The 19,078-nt window shown below is 40.6% G+C and overlaps 1 protein-coding gene across 4 annotated transcripts in view; it reads right to left on the bottom strand.

The window, feature by feature from the left end:
- EVA1C (eva-1 homolog C) overlaps window positions 1-19,078 on the bottom strand; it is a 49,855-nt gene that overhangs the window by 25,474 nt on the left and 5,303 nt on the right. For 3 of the 4 annotated variants that reach the window (XM_083438629.1, XM_083438630.1, XM_083438628.1), the window contains exon 2: window positions 790-986. In XM_083438629.1, coding sequence (XP_083294755.1) covers window positions 790-986 — 197 coding nt within the window. Of the gene's footprint in view, window positions 1-789; window positions 987-18,664; window positions 19,077-19,078 lie in introns of those variants that run through there. The other variant, XM_083438631.1, reaches the window with a different exon arrangement.

Here is a 19,078-nt window from a genome sequence, read left to right as displayed (position 1 = left end):
CTGGATTTCAGTTTGCTTGTGATGAACAGGTCCTGTGAGGCTTGCACCACAGATCTATAGATCATGCATGGTTGGCTAAGTCACCACTCAGAACTGTTTGGGAAGATTTGTGCCACTGTATTGAGTTGCAAACAAATTGCAACCAGTTTCATTTACTGTATTGGCCCCCACCCGCAAATAAGGCACACCTTTAAAAATCGGCTTGGGAGCCGCGGACGGGACAGGCGCTGTGGCCCTGCACTCCCGGGCTGCTTCCTGGGGGGAGGGAGCTGCGCTGTTTTGGTGGCATAAGGTCGTGAATATAAGCCGCACTTTTCACGATCAGAATCTGGGAAAGAAGTGCGGCTTATATTCAAGCCAATACGGTATGTAGTCAGATATTGATTTAAAAATTTACTTTAAATTGTTGCTATTCAAAAATTAAGAAGTGACAATAAAATATGAATTTCAAAAGTAGCCAAACACATTCTTAAGTGTCAGGATTAATTAGCATTGCATATTCTTCAGGAGCAAAGGGGTGGAGAGATTTTCTTTGAGGAGGGGTCCTAATAAGCGTCTGCATATTCATTAGACCTCCAGAAACACTAAAACTTAGTCATATGCACAACTGAACCATCCTTCCTCCCACAATAACAACTATTCTATTATAAAAGTTACACTCTGAACATCAGTCAATTAATGTTGCCTTTACCTTGCATTTTAATAAATACAATTTATATCACTGAATCATTCTGAAAGGCTGTTTATTTATTAAAAAAACAAGAATAAAAATACTGCAATATGTAATACCTGCAAAGTAGTAGATGCCACACAGTTTATGGGCTCTTTCATCGTGGCTTCTGGATGTTGTTCACTACACAACTGGTAAGCTTGCCCGTAATATGCAGATTGGACACTTATTGTTGAATGTCGAGGACACTGCAGACTCAAGCGATCACCATCACAGGCATACGCAGTGTGGTTTTGCAGAAGTTTGGTTAGATAACCTAGAAAACATTTACCTGTGTTACATTTAATGAGGAAATAGCTTTCCCCCAAATGTTAAAATGAAAGCTGCAGTCATCGCTTGGCTTGGTTACAAAAGGTTTAACCCGTGCCTCAAGACTCTTGAGCACTTCCAAACTCTTGTTTATTGTGGAATTGGTGCTGTTCCTGCATGGATATTTTTGTCATTGTCATCAAAATGCCAGCCCGTAGTTTCCTCCCATTTAATCTAGTTTTATCCTTACGACAGAAAATTTGCCCAAGTAAAATAAATAAATAAACCTGTTGCCACAGCCTGTATTAAGTTCTCTGCTCTGCTACAGATTTCCTGAGAAAGTTACAAAAAAGGCAGCTTTATGTCAAAGTTGCTATAAGCGTTTTATTTTTTGTTTCTCTCTTGTAAACTGGCGAGACAGAGAGCAAAGCACTGGTTTGCATTATGTGATCTGCAGTAGTCTACTGAGTGTTTCTTTCTCGTTTAATGTAGAGGATTAGATGGTTTTCTGGCCCGTGGAAAGAGAATGCTAAATGTGGCAATGCTTATTTGAATCTTTAAACTTCATATCAGTTAATCAACCATATCCCTCCCTCAGTAATTTTCCAGCTGCGCGAGAGCCAAGTAGGATGTTAAAAAAAAAAAAAAAAGATTCACTCATTTCTACTCATCTAGTATTTCATGTATTCAGGCTTAACCAAAAACATATTGTGGAATTGTGCCCACTAAAATGAGAGGGTTTTGCTTCTGCACTGTGTGCCCAATTCATAGAACTGCACCCACTAGAACGGGACAGGGGAACCCTTTTCAGCCTGAGAACTGCATTCCCTTCTGGGCAACGTTTGGGGTGGGGGACGCAAAAGTGGGCAGAGCGACAAAAGTAGGTTTTGTCTTGCACATTAGGCTAGTTTTTATTCATTCACACACCCCTCTTAGATCTCCATCCAGAGAAGCATTATCAGAGTTTAGGGACATATTCAATTCAGGCAAACACACTCCAAGAGAGGGCAAGGACGGGTGTGGCTAGGGAGAGCTCTGAGGGCCAGATAGAGAGGACTGGAGGACCACATTCAGCCCTGGGCCTGCGGTTCCCATACCTACACTAGATGCACACAGACACATGGCTTTGTCTTCCAGGAACTTCCAGGAAGTTCACAAGAAAAGCACAAAGTCAATAGCCCTCCACTACTCTGTGTTGGACCAGCAGCTTGTATTTAGAGACAAAGTGTCTCTGAACATGACATTTCCTTTTATCTATCATGGAAAATATCCACTCAGAGTCATATCCTCTGTGAATTTTCCTAATCCAGTTTTATAGCCATCTAAACCAGTGGTAATCTCATCTTGTGGTAGTGAATTCCAAAAATTCATTAAGAAATGATAGGTTTATCCATTAACTTCAATGGGCTTACTCTGAGTAGGACTGCCATTGAATAGCACCACCCCTGGCCATTATCACACATAAAATTAAAATACCTCTACATTTTGGTTTTTTGAAAAATAGATGTATAATTAAAGCCTGAGTTTGCTAAATATCAGCCCTAGGAATGTTCCTTTTCAATATGCATGCACTTTTCATGCACTCCAACGTTCCTTTGAACGTATCAGTAAAATTTTAAAACACACTTAGACTAACATGGCAAATTGTCAGTGTTAAGTCTATAAAATTACTTGTATTTTATTTAGAGCCAAACTCCCCCATGAAAAGGCACAAACCAAGTCAACATTGGAAATTTCATAGTAATTCTTATAAAAACAGATATATATTTCCCATTAATTTCTACACACAATGCATTATAAAACTTTGAAGCCTTTTAGTTTATGGTGTGTTGGGAAAACATCAATTTATTTTTTTACTGTTGTTCCTTATTCCAGATGTGACTCACCAAATCCATATTTTTCCATTAATTTTAAATTGGCATGGAGTACAAAACAGAAGGACAACACATTCTAGTCTACTATTCCTTGGTGCTCAACATTAAAATTTGTTCTTGTCGTCCCAACAAGATACATTGCGTTTCCACCCGCATTGCTCAGCCTAGACACTGAGGCCCAGCTCTGAGGGCCTTCTGGCAGTTCCCTCATTTAGAGAAGTGAAGCCACAGGGAACCAGGCAGAGGACCTTCTCAGTAGTTGTGCCTGCCCTGTGAAACACCCTTCTGCTGGATGTCAAAGAGATAAGCAATCATATTACTTTTCTTGGAAGCCAGCCAGCGTGGCTGGGGCAACCCACTCACATGAGGGGGGTATGTAAGAAATACATTATTATTGTTGTTATTATATTTTCATGGAGAGCAAGACTTAGGTTAGTTACAAATTAGCACTTAACCAGCACCACACAGCTGTAGCCTCTTCCATTCATGATAAACTGATGACTAATCTCCCCAGGGTGAGAGAGCTAACCCTGAAGAAATGTGGCTGTTTATGTGGATGAAGGATGGGGAACCTCAGGTCCAAGGAGCCAAAAGCAGCCCTTCAAGGCTCATTTTCTGACCCTCAGGACTCTCCACAGGGCCACAACTCAGAAGCCTTGCTCTGCACCTTCCTGGAGTACTTTTGCCTGCCTAGAATGTCCCCTCAAACACTGAAAATGCTTCTGACTTGTCTGAATGGAAGATTAAAGAGGGATGTGCGAGTGTGTATAGAAACCAGCTTACTGTACAAAAGGTAAAATTCACATCCATTGCTCTGCCCACTTTCACCTTTGGCCCTGCTCACCACAGGAATGTGGCCCCTGGAAGGTTACCCAAATCGTAATGTGGCCTCAAGGCTGAAATGTTCCCCCACCCCTGACATAGACAAAGTAATTTACTCCTTAAAAAAATGTGCACAACTGAGTTGCCAACTTCTTCCAGAAGAAGGGAGCTTCTGTGCTGTTACTGTTAATATAATATTGACAGGAAAAGGTTGGCAGGTACAGCTTCTTCTATTGGAGGAGCCCGCTTCAGAAATTTAGAGCCAGATGTCAAAATGTAGAGAACTAGTTCCTCTGACTATTTGCCTTTCTTTCCCATCCACCTCCCTCCAATTAGAATTAGGACCAGAATCTATTAAGCATTCACTGTGTGTACAGTCTCCATGTAAAGCGCGCTCTGACACCTGTGTGCTGGCAACATGGTTTAAAGGCAGCATAGTTAGAGATACTCTTCTCAGCAGCATCCCCTCAGGACTTTGAAGAATTTGGTCCTAAATCTGTGACAGTTTAGGTTTCAAATTGCTTGGAACCAGAAGTTCCCATGTACAAAGAAGCCCAGTATTCCCTAGAGAATATCAGCTATGCAAACTTTTGAATGAGTTCCCGAGCATCTTAACTGCTACTTTGATCCTGCAAATTCCTATTCCAGTATCTAAGCAAGTTTCACCAACAATTACACTATTCAGTTCTAAAAATGGCTTAAAAACAACCGTCTCCCATTGCTTCATGTGTGCAGGTACATTTTATTTGTTTAATAAGTCACCTAGACTTGATAGGAAAGAAATTTTATCCCTCCAGGTGGCATTTAAAACATCCGTAATGTTATTACAGTAAGTCCACACTTTTACACAACGAAGGGAATAAAAATAGTCGTGAGATTTTGATAATAAAAACTGGCAATGTATTGGTATGTGGATTGCTTCACTCAGGCACTGTACTCTGTGGAGACATTAATAGCTCACGGAGTTCTGCTTTTCAGATTTCACACAGCTAAGTCTTGCCTCTACATATCATGCACAGCAGGCAGAGCTAAAATCTCATAGTCGTTTACGGAGGAACTCAAACTGTTTGTTCTGATTACAATATCTGCATTTTGTTTTTGTGGAATATTAAACATTTTGGCAAAGAACGGGCTGGAGAAAGGATGACAGGAATGTGCTTGTGGAAACACTAGATTGGGAATCTGATGTTCTATGGAGGGTCAGATGTGCAGGATGCTGAAGTCCCGTCTCCTGAGACACACAACAAATGCCTCTTTGGTCTCCAGCCCTGCAATATTTGTTCATGAGGCTTTGAAACTTGTTTAAAAAGGGCACACTGGCATTGTCATGAAGTCAATGTCGCATTACATTTAGTGTGGAAGGTAGACCATACTGAATACATCAGAGACCTGGTTCACATACATAGGCAAAACTGCTCCCATATCCTTAAGTTAAATTCCTAAACTAAATTTTCAAAAGCTATTGCTGCTAACTTCGGTGAATGGCAAAGCAGAGGATTCTATGCAGGAGTCTCTAGCAACAGTGCTTCAGGAGAAGTGCACAAGATCAGCAAGCCTCAACAGGAGCTCATTTAGGGTGAAACATCAGATTTGCATTGACCTCAGGGATGGCAGTTCTACTTCAGTTCCTGGATAGACCACTCAGGTTCTGTCTTGTAGATCTGTATCTGCAGGGGCTGTTGAAAAGCTTTCTGAGAATATTGCCAAAGAGTTATTTATTAGCCACATACACACCCTTCACATGCTCCATCATTTGACAAAGGAGAGTATCAAAAAAGGACACTTCCAATTGGTTCGGTCCTTTGGTCCTTTTCAAGCTGTCTTGCATCACCCATTATGCCACTGCAGCTCTTTTAAACTGCTCTTTGGCAGGCTCAGGCTCCATTGCCTCTCACTTGTCAAGGGACAAGTGGGAACTTGAATGGTTGTTCTCCCCTTTCCCTATTGGCCAGATCAAAACAGATGTACAGGCAGCTCATTCAAAATATCTCTTGAGGGGCCATGCTAGGATCAGTGAAAGTCTTGTTTATTTGCAAATAACAAGAGTTCAACAGAGGAAGGAGAAAGATTGTACACTGGTAATTTGCGCATGCTATTTTCCTATTTCCCACGCAAAGTTAAAAAACATAACGAAACAGCATCAACAGAGTTAAACAGCATTGCTTCAGTGTCAGTAGATTTTTAAACAATGTTTTGCATTGTAAGGCACTCAGAAACGGGGATGTTATCAGAGACCTGCTTTTCATTTTACATTTTGTACTCAGATAGAAAGAAAAATGTATACACCCATGACAGTGAAGGTAGTCACTTTTCTTCATGGAATACCTGGAGGTGGAGCCTGTTCTTTCCCCTGTCCTCCCATCTCCTTTGTATTTTGCCAAGAATAGTGGTATTCCTGGCCCTCTCTCAATGTTCCTGGCCCTCTCTCAATTGACTTGAAGCTTCTGTGCTTTATACTCATGTAGTCCAACCTGAGTGAAGTGAAGAGCTGGCCAGGGAGAGCCAAGGCTCATACATTTGACCAGACAACCCAAAGAGAATCTTGATGCCAGGCAAGTAAAACAAAACACTACACTACACACAGTAGCATCCCACCAGGGTGGGACAGTTCTGCAGTCATAAATGCAGACCTGGGTAATAATGGCAATCTCTTTCCGTAGAGCTGGCATCAAATATTGCTATGATCAAGGCCAACACCCCAGCAAGGGGCCCACAGCCAACCCTCCTGACCCTGCTGCTGAATCTCCTTGCTGTTACCTGCCCATTCACCTGCACAGTCCAAGCAAGCAAGCAAGCAGTGAGAAAAGCAAGGGCCGGAAGTCCCCCCCCCTCTAGGGATGGGGAGTTGGTACCAATTGGGCAAGTGGATGACTACTTGTGAGGATAAAGGAGGGCATGGTGGGGGAGTGGGGGTGGACACTGAAGAACATCCTATACAGAAACTGGCACCGAGCCTCAGTATCTGCAATACTTATTCTGCATGAAAGAAAGTCTTTCAAAGGCAGGAAATACACCCGAGACCAGTTACTGCTTTGGCAGACCCATAGAATGCATTGAGGATGAGGCCGTTCTCATGTTCCATCCATATGTGGAGAGAGCAAAGTGTAGAGGGGCTCTTCAAAGGGCTGCAGCCTACCTATTTTCAGCCAGCAACGAATGGCCCAGCAAGCAGTACACCTAGGGCAGGTGAGGGTCACGGTGAGGCAAGGGAGGGCTTTGCCACAAAACTATCAGGAACTGGAACCACCTTTCACCTTCCCTCAATGCTCAGAGGGGGCAGGACAGCAGGTGAAGGAGGTACACACTTCATTGGCAAGGTGAGCATGTGCACTCAGCCATCTGTAAGCATGACTGTGAGGATGAGAAAGGAAAATGACAGGCAACTTGCCATTTCTTGGGCTACAGTCCTAATCATTTTTCACTTGAAAGTAAATCCCAAGAAAAAGAACAAATATTACTTCTAAATAAAGAAAGTTTAAAACCTTCTAAATCAGGGTTTTGGAGCATTATTATTTTTTTACATCAGGATACTCTGGGACCCTTTGAAGTGATCTTAGTCTTGCAAAGAAAAGAAAATGTCCGATCCAGGGTACTAATTAAAGGCTTTATGTTCTAAAAACAGAGTTATGAGTGACAAATAACATGCATTCTTTATCCACACAGATTAACTTTGCCCCTCTGAAAAGGACTGCCGCAATACTGTGTACACTGCAGTAAATAAACAGTACCTGCTATATATAAGGACAAGCACTTAGTGACAGATTACTTTTACAGAAAGCAAGCATTCACAGCCTTTTATTTTGAGGGCCTGAAGATGAACGTGGCTAGGTACAGAGAATTACGTAAATGCCCTCAATCTGTGGTGGGCGGTTTGTTTTTGTAATATGCACACTCTATTTACCATCTATTTTTTATGACAGGCCAATCTACTTCAGATCAAAATAGACTGAAGAGTGAGGTAGACTGTTAGCCATACTCCTAAAAGTCTCATCCATCAAGCCCTTAGCTTTTCCCCCTTAATAATTGTGTCAACTACCATTGAAATATTCATGGCAATTTCAGAAGACAGCCATTTCAGCAAGGAAGGATGAGACCAGTAATAAAACTTTCCCCTCCTTCCTTGTTCTCTGAGGACATACAGATGGTGATCTGTTAAGCCATAGCTGCTTTTCAACTCATTGCAGGGAGACTGCAACCTCAAAGAAAGCTTGTCTGGCTACATGGTAACATAAATTTTATTACCCCTTTCCACAGTGCCTCACATTTGTGATACTGAATGAATTAAATACAGTGTGAGGGATTCAACTAGGTTTTACTCAGAGTAGACCTTTTGAAATTAATGGCCCTAAATTAGTCAATTCAGAGAGTCTGCTCTAAGTAAAACTTAGTTGAATGCCACCCAGTGGGCTCTCTCTGCTCAGTAATGGGGTCTTTGCTGTTGATAACAATTTACTAGACCGGATAAGACCCAAATTGACAGTACAAAAGTGTCATTTGATCTGAAACCCTCAGTATCTACCACTATTCTGCATTCTCTAGAGTAGGAGTTCACTAACATTTTGTGCCTATGGGCACATTTGGAAATCTGACAAACTCATTGGCTCCACAAAATACCCATTTCACAGAAGATAAACAGCTGATGTTCAGAAATTGCCAATGACTAATCACCTATATATACCCCACAGCAAATAAAACAGAGAAAAAATAAACAACCCCTACCCTAACAACAACAGAAGCCAACTTAAATAAAAAAAATGGGAGGGGCAGGTATCTTAATGGGCACCAAGGCAACTGTTTGAGGCTGTCATGGTGTCCCAGGGCATCATGCTGGAGACCCCATCTCTACGGTTTAGCATAAAAAAATTGCTCAGCAAATCAGTAGTCTTTGCCTACATTATGGTTTCTCATATTATTTTATGAACTTACTCCTCCCCCTTTTTAAATTTTGCATTGGTTAATCTTTCTGATATTCCCCATGCTCCTCTGTCCTTCTGTTAGCGAGCCAGCCAAGAATAGCACACAATGCTAACGCTTTATCTTCATCTTCTTTTCTGTTTTCGCTGTGGATTGTAAACATTACTCAAATTCTTGCAGTGTGGGTTGTCAATGCACATTCTCACAGTGGCAACAGGACGGGCAGCATTGCCACACAGGGGAAAGCACTCTTATACAATAGTCTTCTTTTCAAATATAGGCATTTTGCCAGTAGCTGGCATTGTCTTAACCCTTTGTGATGTGGAGATAGATGTTCACTTTGAAAGTCTAGCTTTCAATGGCAATCATCAGAATGTGCAGTTCTCAAATATCTGTTGCTGAGCAGCAGTGCAGACAACAAAAGTTATAGTTTTTTTTAGTCCAGAAAAATCCACATGCGGCCATAATCCTAAAAGCAGTGTGTGTGCACACCAGAGCTGTGCTTGATTCCTTTTGCTACAGCAACTTTGACTAACAAGTGAAGCTGCTGTTCAGTGCTTTCTCACTTTGGCAGTGGGAACTGCTGTGGTGAAAAATGTAAAACATGTTGCATTAGCATCTCTTTTGCGGGGTTTGCAGCTGTGTAGTATATAATTTCTCTATAGGTTCCAAATTTTTGAACAACACATGTAACATGCCATGTGGATTACTTCAGCATTGCCTTTGAACACACTCATGTCCAAAGTCAAGTGTCTCTATATCTGGTGTTATTGTTCTGAACCAAAGATAACATTGAATTACACTACAGTTGAACCTGAGCCAAGAACGCAGTCTTTTGTTCACCTTAGAACATTTAACAGTCGCTTTCCCCATAATATGATGTTAATACCTCTTCTAAGTAGGAGTGGAGGAAGGAATAATAAACAGGACTGAATAGGCAAAATACAATTGGTATGCCTGCCTAGATAAAATTCAGTACAGAAAATATTTATTTAAATTATGCAAACTGTTATCTGTCGTTGCATTCTTTCAAACCCAGCCAAGGTTTAAGGCTTGGCATGTGGAACATGCCACCTTTTGACTTGGTAGAACAGAACGGCAAATTTCAAAGGAACAGCCTAGTATCTCTAAGACACTACATGACGGGATTATCACCTCTGTGCACTGGCCTTTGTTTACGGTAAATAGCCTTCCTCATTCTATAGACTCATTATTTCCATCCCCTGCTTCCTGGCATCTTCAACAGTCCTTTTCCATTTGGAATCAGAATGTCCTAAGCTACTGCATGCTGTCCCTCTCTTTACTTTTGTCCCTTTCCTTGCAGGATGATCTTCATACCACACTGATTAAGAAGAATGAAAAAAGTAATTGTGCTTAACCTGACCCATATTGCCCAAGTTGGCCATGGCTAGGAGACCTTTTCCAATAAGTTTCCTGGTGTGTGCAGGTGTACCATAGCCAAGGACATGCATCCGGCAACAACCAGCCAGGAAGAAGGTATTTTCTGTGGTGGTACCCACACTCTGGAATAGCCTTTCCCAACCCCCTCACCCTGAAACCAAGCATGTGCTGAATCTGCAGTTGAGGTACATGCTGAAAACCAACTTATTCACCTTGGTGTTTGGTGGCTCATAATGCCAGTGATGTTAAGTTTTTGGTTTAAATTTATTATATATATTTTAAAAATATATTGTATTTGCATTTTGCACACTACTTGGATGTGTGTTACAAAACAGGCAGTATATATGTGTGTTTAAGTGTCATTTAAGAAGTGGCACTGAACTAAGCCAAACCTATATCTATTAAATACTTATAACTCAGTAGTTAAAAGGTCAGTTCTTCAGGTATACCTGCAAGGATATATTGCAGATCTTAAGGAAAATTATTTACAGGCTGAATCTTTTTTAGGTGGATATTATCCCATACTAGATTTCTGGAACATATGGCTCAATGATAGTGCTTTGCACCGCAATTCCTGTAGCACAAGAAAAGGCTTTTGCCCCAAAGCATGGAGAAGTACTATCAGTCAGACCAGACACTGTACTGTGCTTCATGGACCAGTAATCTGACTCAACATTAGACCACTTCATATGCTTATGCATTACTTTGGCTAGAGGAATGCCACTGAAAATAGCTTCCCATGATGAGCTACCCAGATGCCAATTGTAATGTATGGAAGATCTTTCAGCATAGATGGCTACTATTATATTGTGAAAGTATCCAAGCTAACATTTCAGGTTCCCAGAGGCCACAGGCAGTATCATGGAGATGCATAATGTGATGACAGCCGCCTGCACAGTATAGGGTTTCTCATTTTTCCAATCTTAGGTTCAGTTTTCTACTTTCCCACAGTTTGCAATTTTTTAGCAAAGAAGCCCATGTGAAAATTATTCAGCATTTCAGCGTGTGTTTCTCCTAATATGCATATTTTTAATATGCAGTTATGCCTAATACATACTTTTATGCAAAACAATTTTCCCTAATATAATACATTTTGCATGTTGTTTCCACTAATATATACATTTTATGACACCTTCCTTTAGCATATGTATTTTCTGCACACATTTCTTGGCTCGGAAATCGCACTGCAAAATTTGGATAAGTACAAGTTTCAGATGATAGCTGTGTTTCAGTTTGCATATTGTTTCAGAAAGAGTGAATTAGGTTCATCTTTAAATGTGAACTGAATTGCATTTCTCTGCCATTTCTCTGCCTCTGCACAGGAATGTAATATGTGTCCCTCTTGCCAGAGTGGTGTCCGCTGCAGTTAGCAGAGGAATGTATTCCCAAGAAACAAAAGGAAGTCCTATTGAAATGAATGGGAGTCACAGAGCAGCAGTTGAAGTGCTTGAGATGACCAGTGGCATGGGACCAAACAGAAAAACACCCAGTTCAATAAACAAACTGCATTTACAGAGAAATCCAATGCATGTTAACTCAAACGTAAGTCCCACTCATTTCAGTTATGTGTGCACAATATTGCAGCCTTAGCAAACTACTAAGAATCAAGCATTTGCTCAATGTTCTACCATTTCATTCTTCTTTCAAAAACGTGTAAGCACATCAAATCAGTTATTGCAACAAATGGGAAACAAAATTTCAAAGGAGATCTGTAACTATATTGTAATTCCTGGCACATATGGGATGCATTATTATAATAGCAACAAATAATGAAGATGTATGGATTACATATGGATCTTTGTTTCTTTGGAATTCAAATATAGTGAATAATAGTACTCTCATTTTTCGCATGCATATGATGTCAGCCCTTTTCTGATCTGAATCCAGCTTTCTTTCTCCAGTTGTTTTTTTTAAAGAAATATCTGAATTGTTAGATACTTGGATTTTCAAAAAAGTGCAAACTGCAAGAATGATGATCCTCTTATAAGACACATGTACATTTTTTGCAAACTGGGTGGAACATAATAGTAAGAATATGAGTGCACAACTAGCAGGGATGTAGTTTATGTAGGTTCTGCAAGTAGAGATGCTATGTAACTTCATAGATCACATTTTCATTCATGGAGATCAGTCTCTATAGAAAAACTGCCAAAACAATGGCAGAATATGACCCGTGCATCACAGGTACAGAGATGGGCAGCTGCTGTATGTCATAAACTGCCTAACAACCATATACATCCCTTCAAACATTACAAGAGACCCTTTCCCCTAAACATATATCCTTGGAAATAGAGCCTAGAAATTTCAGCAGAACTTCCGAAGTATGTGTATGTGGAAAGGAAGAAAAAACTGGCCTTAATTGTGCTTAACCTGAAAGTAAAACCGATTTAAATCTTCAGGGATTACTTCTAATCAATGTTTTAGGATCAGAATGCAAAATATACTCTAAGTAACAATGATTTCAATTACACTACTGTTTTCAAGTAAGATCTACAGTTTGCAACCTTGGAGACAGAAAGAAAGCGATAAACTTATTGTATCAACTTCTGCTGTTTAAAAATGTGTTCAGTCTTCTGAACACACCAGCAACAACCTGTACAGTATTAAATAGTCTTGTTTAACACATCCTTTGCAAATGGTGATGTAAATGGTATCTGTTCCTTAGGCCTCTGAAAAGTGGATATTTTGTCTTTAATACATGAACCACATTCACCTCAGGCTAACAGTTGAACTTCACATGTTTCAAAAGTGAGCAAAAGTAATTAAATCTGCAATCATTTCATCCAGCTGTCACAGCAGGAAAATAATTTTTTGTAGAGTGGTGATGGTAAGTGTTGGGGTGGGGAGTCCAGTACCAAGTCTGCTGAGATACAGTACTGATGCTAAAACCACATAGAGTGGAAAAATCAATGACCCAGGAAAGTATGCCACTTGATAATCTTAATTTGAAAGCTGAAGATCTGTGCAGAAAAGAAAGGGCTTAAGCAAGGTTTTTCTCCCCAACTCTATGTGCACCATTAATCTCTCATTACTGGAACCTGTTACAGATAACTGTTCCACAATTGATTAACTCTTTGAATTTCTCAAATTGTAATTTTTATTTATTTTTTCCAAGTACAGGTTCATTACATCACCTAAGGATTTTGCTGTCAGATGAAGTTTTACAGTTTTTCTTAACCAAAAAATGTGTGCATGCACACACACACATGTCCCCCGCTTTCCCCCCTCCAAGTACATATATTTTTTCATATTTAAATCATTTTATTTTAAACATTAATGGTGTTCTCTAGAGGTATGTATTTATTTTCCCTATAAGTCAACAGTTACTGCAGGATGAAAACTCTGGGCCCCCTCCCCCAACTGAGAGTATGTGAACAGACATTTACATAATTTAGGAACAAGTATTTGATTTTCAAAATCATTAAGCTGCTGTTCATGTGTGTGTGTGAGAGAGAGAGAGTGAGAGAGTGAGAGAGAGATAGAGATCAATGACACTTGGTATCACTAACTGCACTCATTGTTAGAGACTGTCTCTTTAAAAGGATTTGCTTTCACAAACTCAGCCGAGCTTATGAAAATCTACCCTCTGCTGCTGAAAAAGGAAGAGAAAGTTTGAGGCAGGTCAGAAACTTTAGATGCTAAATATTTATAATACTGTAATGCTGTTTGTAATTCTTTAAGAGGCAAAGAGTATTTGACTTCTAACTCTGCTTGGTTAAAACTAAGGATTACATTTATGTATTTTTTAAAAAATCTGATAACCGAAAGACTTGTATGCCTATTTGGGGCATAACTGATCTCTCTTATAACGAAGGTTAATTCCTGCTGAACAGATCAATGCTTCAATAATTCTACGCACCATTTTTTATCCGAACAAACAGACATCACGTTATGGGTCTGCAGATTGCAGCCTTCGGAAGGACAGCATATACAGGAGGAGCTTGCAGCAAGGCCTACAGTGTTTACCAGCTCATAGCAGTCAACGGAAGACTTTCCCATGAAATCCAATCACAAAATAGTTGGTGCAGTAAGTATCCCATTTCAAAATGTAGCCTAGATGCTGATTTGACTTTGATAATGCAATCTGTATTTTTCTGAGCATGCTATTAGGGTGGCCACATGTCCTACTTCACAGAGGACAGTCCTCTGTTTAAGGGCTGCCATGTCCAAGTCTGAGTTAAAGGGAGGGACAGCAGGGGCTTGAAGCAGACTGAGTGACCTAGTCACAGTCTTCCTCAAAGTGGTAAGGTCTATTTCTTTTTCAATTATAGCAACTGGCTTGTATCCAATACAGTGCTAAGTAACCACCCTGTCAGTGCCAGGATTTCCACTTGCAACAGGACTTCCCTCCCTCCTTCCCCCGCTCACCCCCCCCCAAGTACATATAGAAATTTTCATATTCAAATCATTTTGTTTTAAACATAAACAGTGTTCTCTATAAATATGTATCTATTTTCCCTATAAGTCAACAGTTATTGCAGGGTGAAAACTCTGAATTCCACCCCCTAACTGAGAATGTGTGAACAAGTATGTACATAGTTTAGGAACAAGTATTTGATTTCCATAATCATTAAGCTGCTGTTCACAATATTTTTACTTCAGAATAGCTCCGCTGATGTAGGGGAGTCTCTATACATTATAATAAGTAGCCTGAGAGTGCCCTCAGGCAATCCTAACTTCAAGTTATGCCCCCTGGGTAGTACAGGATACTTCAAAGCTCTTTGGCAAACCACAGAGCTATGCTGTCAGTAAATAATGTCTGTGTAGTGATTCCTTCGCAGTGTGAGAGGCCACTGGAGAGAGGCAGAAATTAACCTTAGCCAGAATCCTATATTCATTCAGTGGTTGATCCTACCAATTATGATGGCATACCCTGCTATTTTTATAGGAAAAGAGGTGCCAGAACTCACCATGAACACCTTCCTTGTTCTCTTATAATGGCAATGGCATCCACCTGAAAGGTGCTGGAACTGATGAAAAAAGCCCCAATGGCATAGCATTATGCCCACAAAAAATGCCTCACATACCCACCATTTCCCCCTCCAGTCACAACAATAAAGCAATTGCAGGTACTGGATGAGCTCCAAGCATCCAGGCTGGCCTTTGATTTGCCTTAATAGTAAGGTTTCTCTGCTCAGGCTGGGACTTTGCCTGGGCTACTACAATCTTCACTGACTCAGACTTACCCTCTTAATTCTGACCAACTTCCTAGATCCCACTTATAGGCTTCCTTCAGCTCCATGTGTCTGTGTGCACATGTACATGCTTTGTGCAACATTAAAATTGCATGTGTATGAAATCATTGGCACCCCAGCAGGACTTGAACTCTTTTTCTGGGGAGCCTCTGTATTCTACACACATTCCTCCTGGCAATTCAGGCCATAGATTGTGCAGTTGTCTACTCCTTGGAGCATGCTTCTGCACTTTGTTTATACTTGATAAGGCAAGGATGTGGTTGCTGCATTCTGGTGGGTGCCCTTGCACATGGATAACATGAGGATGTCATCAGTAGTTGGTTGTGGAGTTGCTAAGGTTACTATGGGGGTATTACATAGTAAGGTTACTATGGTCAATGTTGCTACATTAAGCGTTTGTTGCTCAAGTTATTGTTGTGGTGTTGACTCTGCTGCTGGTTTGGCATAGGCTCATGACAATGTTATGTCAATGTTAGTCCTAGTTTAGTGGCTACTCAGCATACTGGGACCATAGGACTGCCCTGCTGGAACAGTAAGTTCCACTAATTTAAACAGAGATTGTTTCCAAGAACTATAACCTTAGGCACTTCAAAACCAGAGTCCTATTGGAAAGAAAGAAAGAAAGAAAGAAAGAAAGAAAGAAAGAAAGAAAGAAAGAAAAAAACTTGGCACATTGTTTATGAGTATTTACTCTAGTACATCCATGTGCAGTGCCAAATAAAATACCCTGCAATGCATGCCAGCATAGCATCATAGTTTATGATCATATCCTGGTGTTGGAATATTGGATCATATCCAATATTCTCTATCCTGGAATTATATGCACGTAATATGCGGGTGGCGCTGTGGTCTAAACCACTGAGCCTAGGACTTGCCGATAGGAAGGTTGGCAGTTCGAATCCCCGCAACAGGGTAAGCTCTCATTGTTCTGTCCCAGCTCTTGCCAACCTAGCAGTTCAAAAGCACGCCAAAAATGCAAGTAGATAAATAGGTGGGATAAATCTGGCAGGAAGGTAAATGGCGTTTCCGTGCGTTGCTCTGGTTTCGCCAGAAGCGGCTTAATCATGCTGGGCACATGACCCGGAAAAACTGTCTGCGGACAAAAGTTGGCTCCCTTGGCCAGGAAAGCGAGATGAGCGTCGCAACCCCAGAGTCGTCCGCGACTGGACTTAACTGTCAGGGGTCCTTGTCCTTTACCTTTTTAAAGACTTACAACCCAGTCTTACATGTATTGCATGTATAGAGGTTGTAGCTCAAGGAAATGATGATAACCTTTCTTTCAATGCAAGGGATAATTTCACATTCAAATTTGCGCTGGTCCATCATTAGACCTTATGTTACTGGCTCAAGTAGTTCTGCAGCTTTTACAGAGCTCAGTACAAAAGAACTACATGTAATATTTGCCATGTAGCAGTAGCCTTGTGCAGTTTATTTTTAACAAATAGCCCAGGGTGAAGGCTGAGCTGGATTGGGGCCATGGCATTGTGGTAGGGGAGCTGGCTTTAACCCTGACATGATAGGAATCAGCCTCCATCTTTGCTTGCTATTTACAATGGGAGGAAAGTTCCTATTGACAATTTTGTTAAACAAAAAGCAGCTACACAAAGCCAAATTATGTGGCACGGATCACATCTAGTTTGGCCCTTAATTTAGGCTTAAATCCCATTGAAATCAAGATAGTTGCAATTACCGGTAACTTTGATCCCATTCATTTCAGGGTTTGCCAGATTGCCAATGCGGGCCATAAATATAATTCTGGCAACCAGCTAGGAAACTCTGATCATAGGAGTAATTTTTTAAAAAGCTGCCTGCAGCATAGCAAGGCAGAGACTAAATCTTGAAAAGTGGCTCTAGGTTGTCTCTTATGCTTTCTCTTTTATATTTTATTTAAGGTACTTATTAATTACCAAAGCCTTGTAGTGCTGTAATGTTACTTTCAGGGGGGAGGGGAAGAATAAGAACCATGTTCTTATTGTCCATTTCTTGTGCAGATCTAGCAGTCTTGATTAAGTTGTGTTCCTTTTCAAGGCTACAGGGTTAATACATGGATCTTTTTTAATGCTTGTGTGTGGGTGAGGAAAATCTTTGAATTCCCATTGACTCATATTTGCCCTTTGGCTTCATGGTGGAGGTCTGAGTTTTGGTACACTTAAGCCATGCTAATGGTTTCTCTAGAAGCCTGTTTTGGTGTAATAGTAATAATAATATTATTTGTCAGCAAGTCCCACCAAAACAGTACTGAATGCCTTATTCCTCTGCTGTGTTTTAAGTATTCCAGTTGCTGTGAAACCCCAACCCCAGTTTAAACACCTTAACCTTTCACTGATCAACACAGTAGTCCTACACACACTTACTTAGGTGTTAGTCTCATTTAACTCAATGCGACTGACCTCTGAGCAAACCATGTACAGTATTGAGTACTGTATTTATCCACAATACAGGTAACTCAGTTAAACATAGAATCATAAGTCATAAAATTGTAGAGTTGAAAGCGACTCAGAGGAGCATACATATATCATTGTATCTAAATTGGGGCAATAATGTCAATATAACAATTCTATCATATGCTTAGAACAATGCTATTCACAATTTCAAAGTTTTATAATTCATAGAGCACATATACAAGATCATCAGTATGATGCTATTTCAGTCTAAATTAATTCAAAATAATTTCTGCCTTGATTCATGTTTAGGTTTCTTAAGTTGGCTAGAGTTCTCATTCTGCACACAACAGCAAGTACTGAAATGGCATTCTTTGGTTCTGCGCTGGTGTGTTTGTTGGTTTTTAAAGCTTTCTGACTACTTTAGTTCTGAAGAGTTTTCAGCAGCAAATAATTAATACACCATGATCTTGTCTATATGTGCCTCTGGTCTGGGTTCCTGCAGATTATATCTTCCAGGACATTTACTTATGAATGTAGCTTTCTTAAGCATGCATGGCAAATCTTTCAAAGCACATCCTCAACCCTTGATGAGCCATTCTAGTCTAGCCCTGAACCTGCACCCACTTACAGTGATACTATTCTAGGATGCAGCCTTCCTTCCTGGCCTTGAGCTACCTAAAGCCTCGCAAACACACGCCTAAGCAAGCAGCTGCACACCATGTATCTGGTCACTTCTTCAGGGTCACATGTATTCATTCACTGCATCCCATCCCTATGGGCCCCAACTCAGCTGTCAAAATGATGTAGGCAGCAATATTTGACAATATGGGGGTTTTCTATACCACAGCAGCTAAGCATTCCAGAGAGTTCATCTTCATTCACAGCATGCAGTCTACCAATGAAGCACATCCAGTACTCCCTTTTATAAAATGAAATGGATCTTGGTTCAGGTTCAATGGGAACCCACCTACACTTCCAGTTCCATAGGTGTTGGTTGTGGGGATTAAATGGTGGGCAGAACATTACTTTGCCTATGGTAAGAGACACTGGATTCTCCAAGTAATGAGTATAGCAACCCTAGCTAATGTACAGCACCTGGCAGCTTTGGGAATGGACTTCAAAAGCATTATCAGTTCAAGATCTCTAATGAAGTTGGTTTTTCTTGGAAATGTTTTGTGTTCACCTGGCAAAACCCCTTCTCTCTCTCTCTCTCTCTCTCTCTCTCCTGAAAGAGATTGCAAAAAACTAAATAAGCTGAGCATGGGTTTAAGCATTAAGCAAAATATATCAATGCTTTTGTATTAGAATTTATCTATCTTCCCTTCCCCCCAGTAGAGCCTTATGTAGTTGCACTATGGAGCAAAGTTTTGTACTGAATTCTGCGCAGGAGGAATCGGGTACCTGTTGAATTTCCTGCCTTAGGTGAAGAAAAAGGAAAACCACCGTCCCTACAGTGTGCCTATATGCCAGCTGTTGAACCATCCAGCCCGTTTCAGCGGGAGGCTCCCC

This window comes from Podarcis tiliguerta (genome assembly GCF_965153285.1).
Source record: "Podarcis tiliguerta genome assembly, chromosome: 4".
In the NCBI taxonomy this organism is placed as follows: domain Eukaryota; kingdom Metazoa; phylum Chordata; class Lepidosauria; order Squamata; family Lacertidae; genus Podarcis; species Podarcis tiliguerta.
The sequence above is the reverse complement of the archived record's forward strand: the minus strand, read 5'-3'. Positions and strand labels throughout refer to the sequence as shown.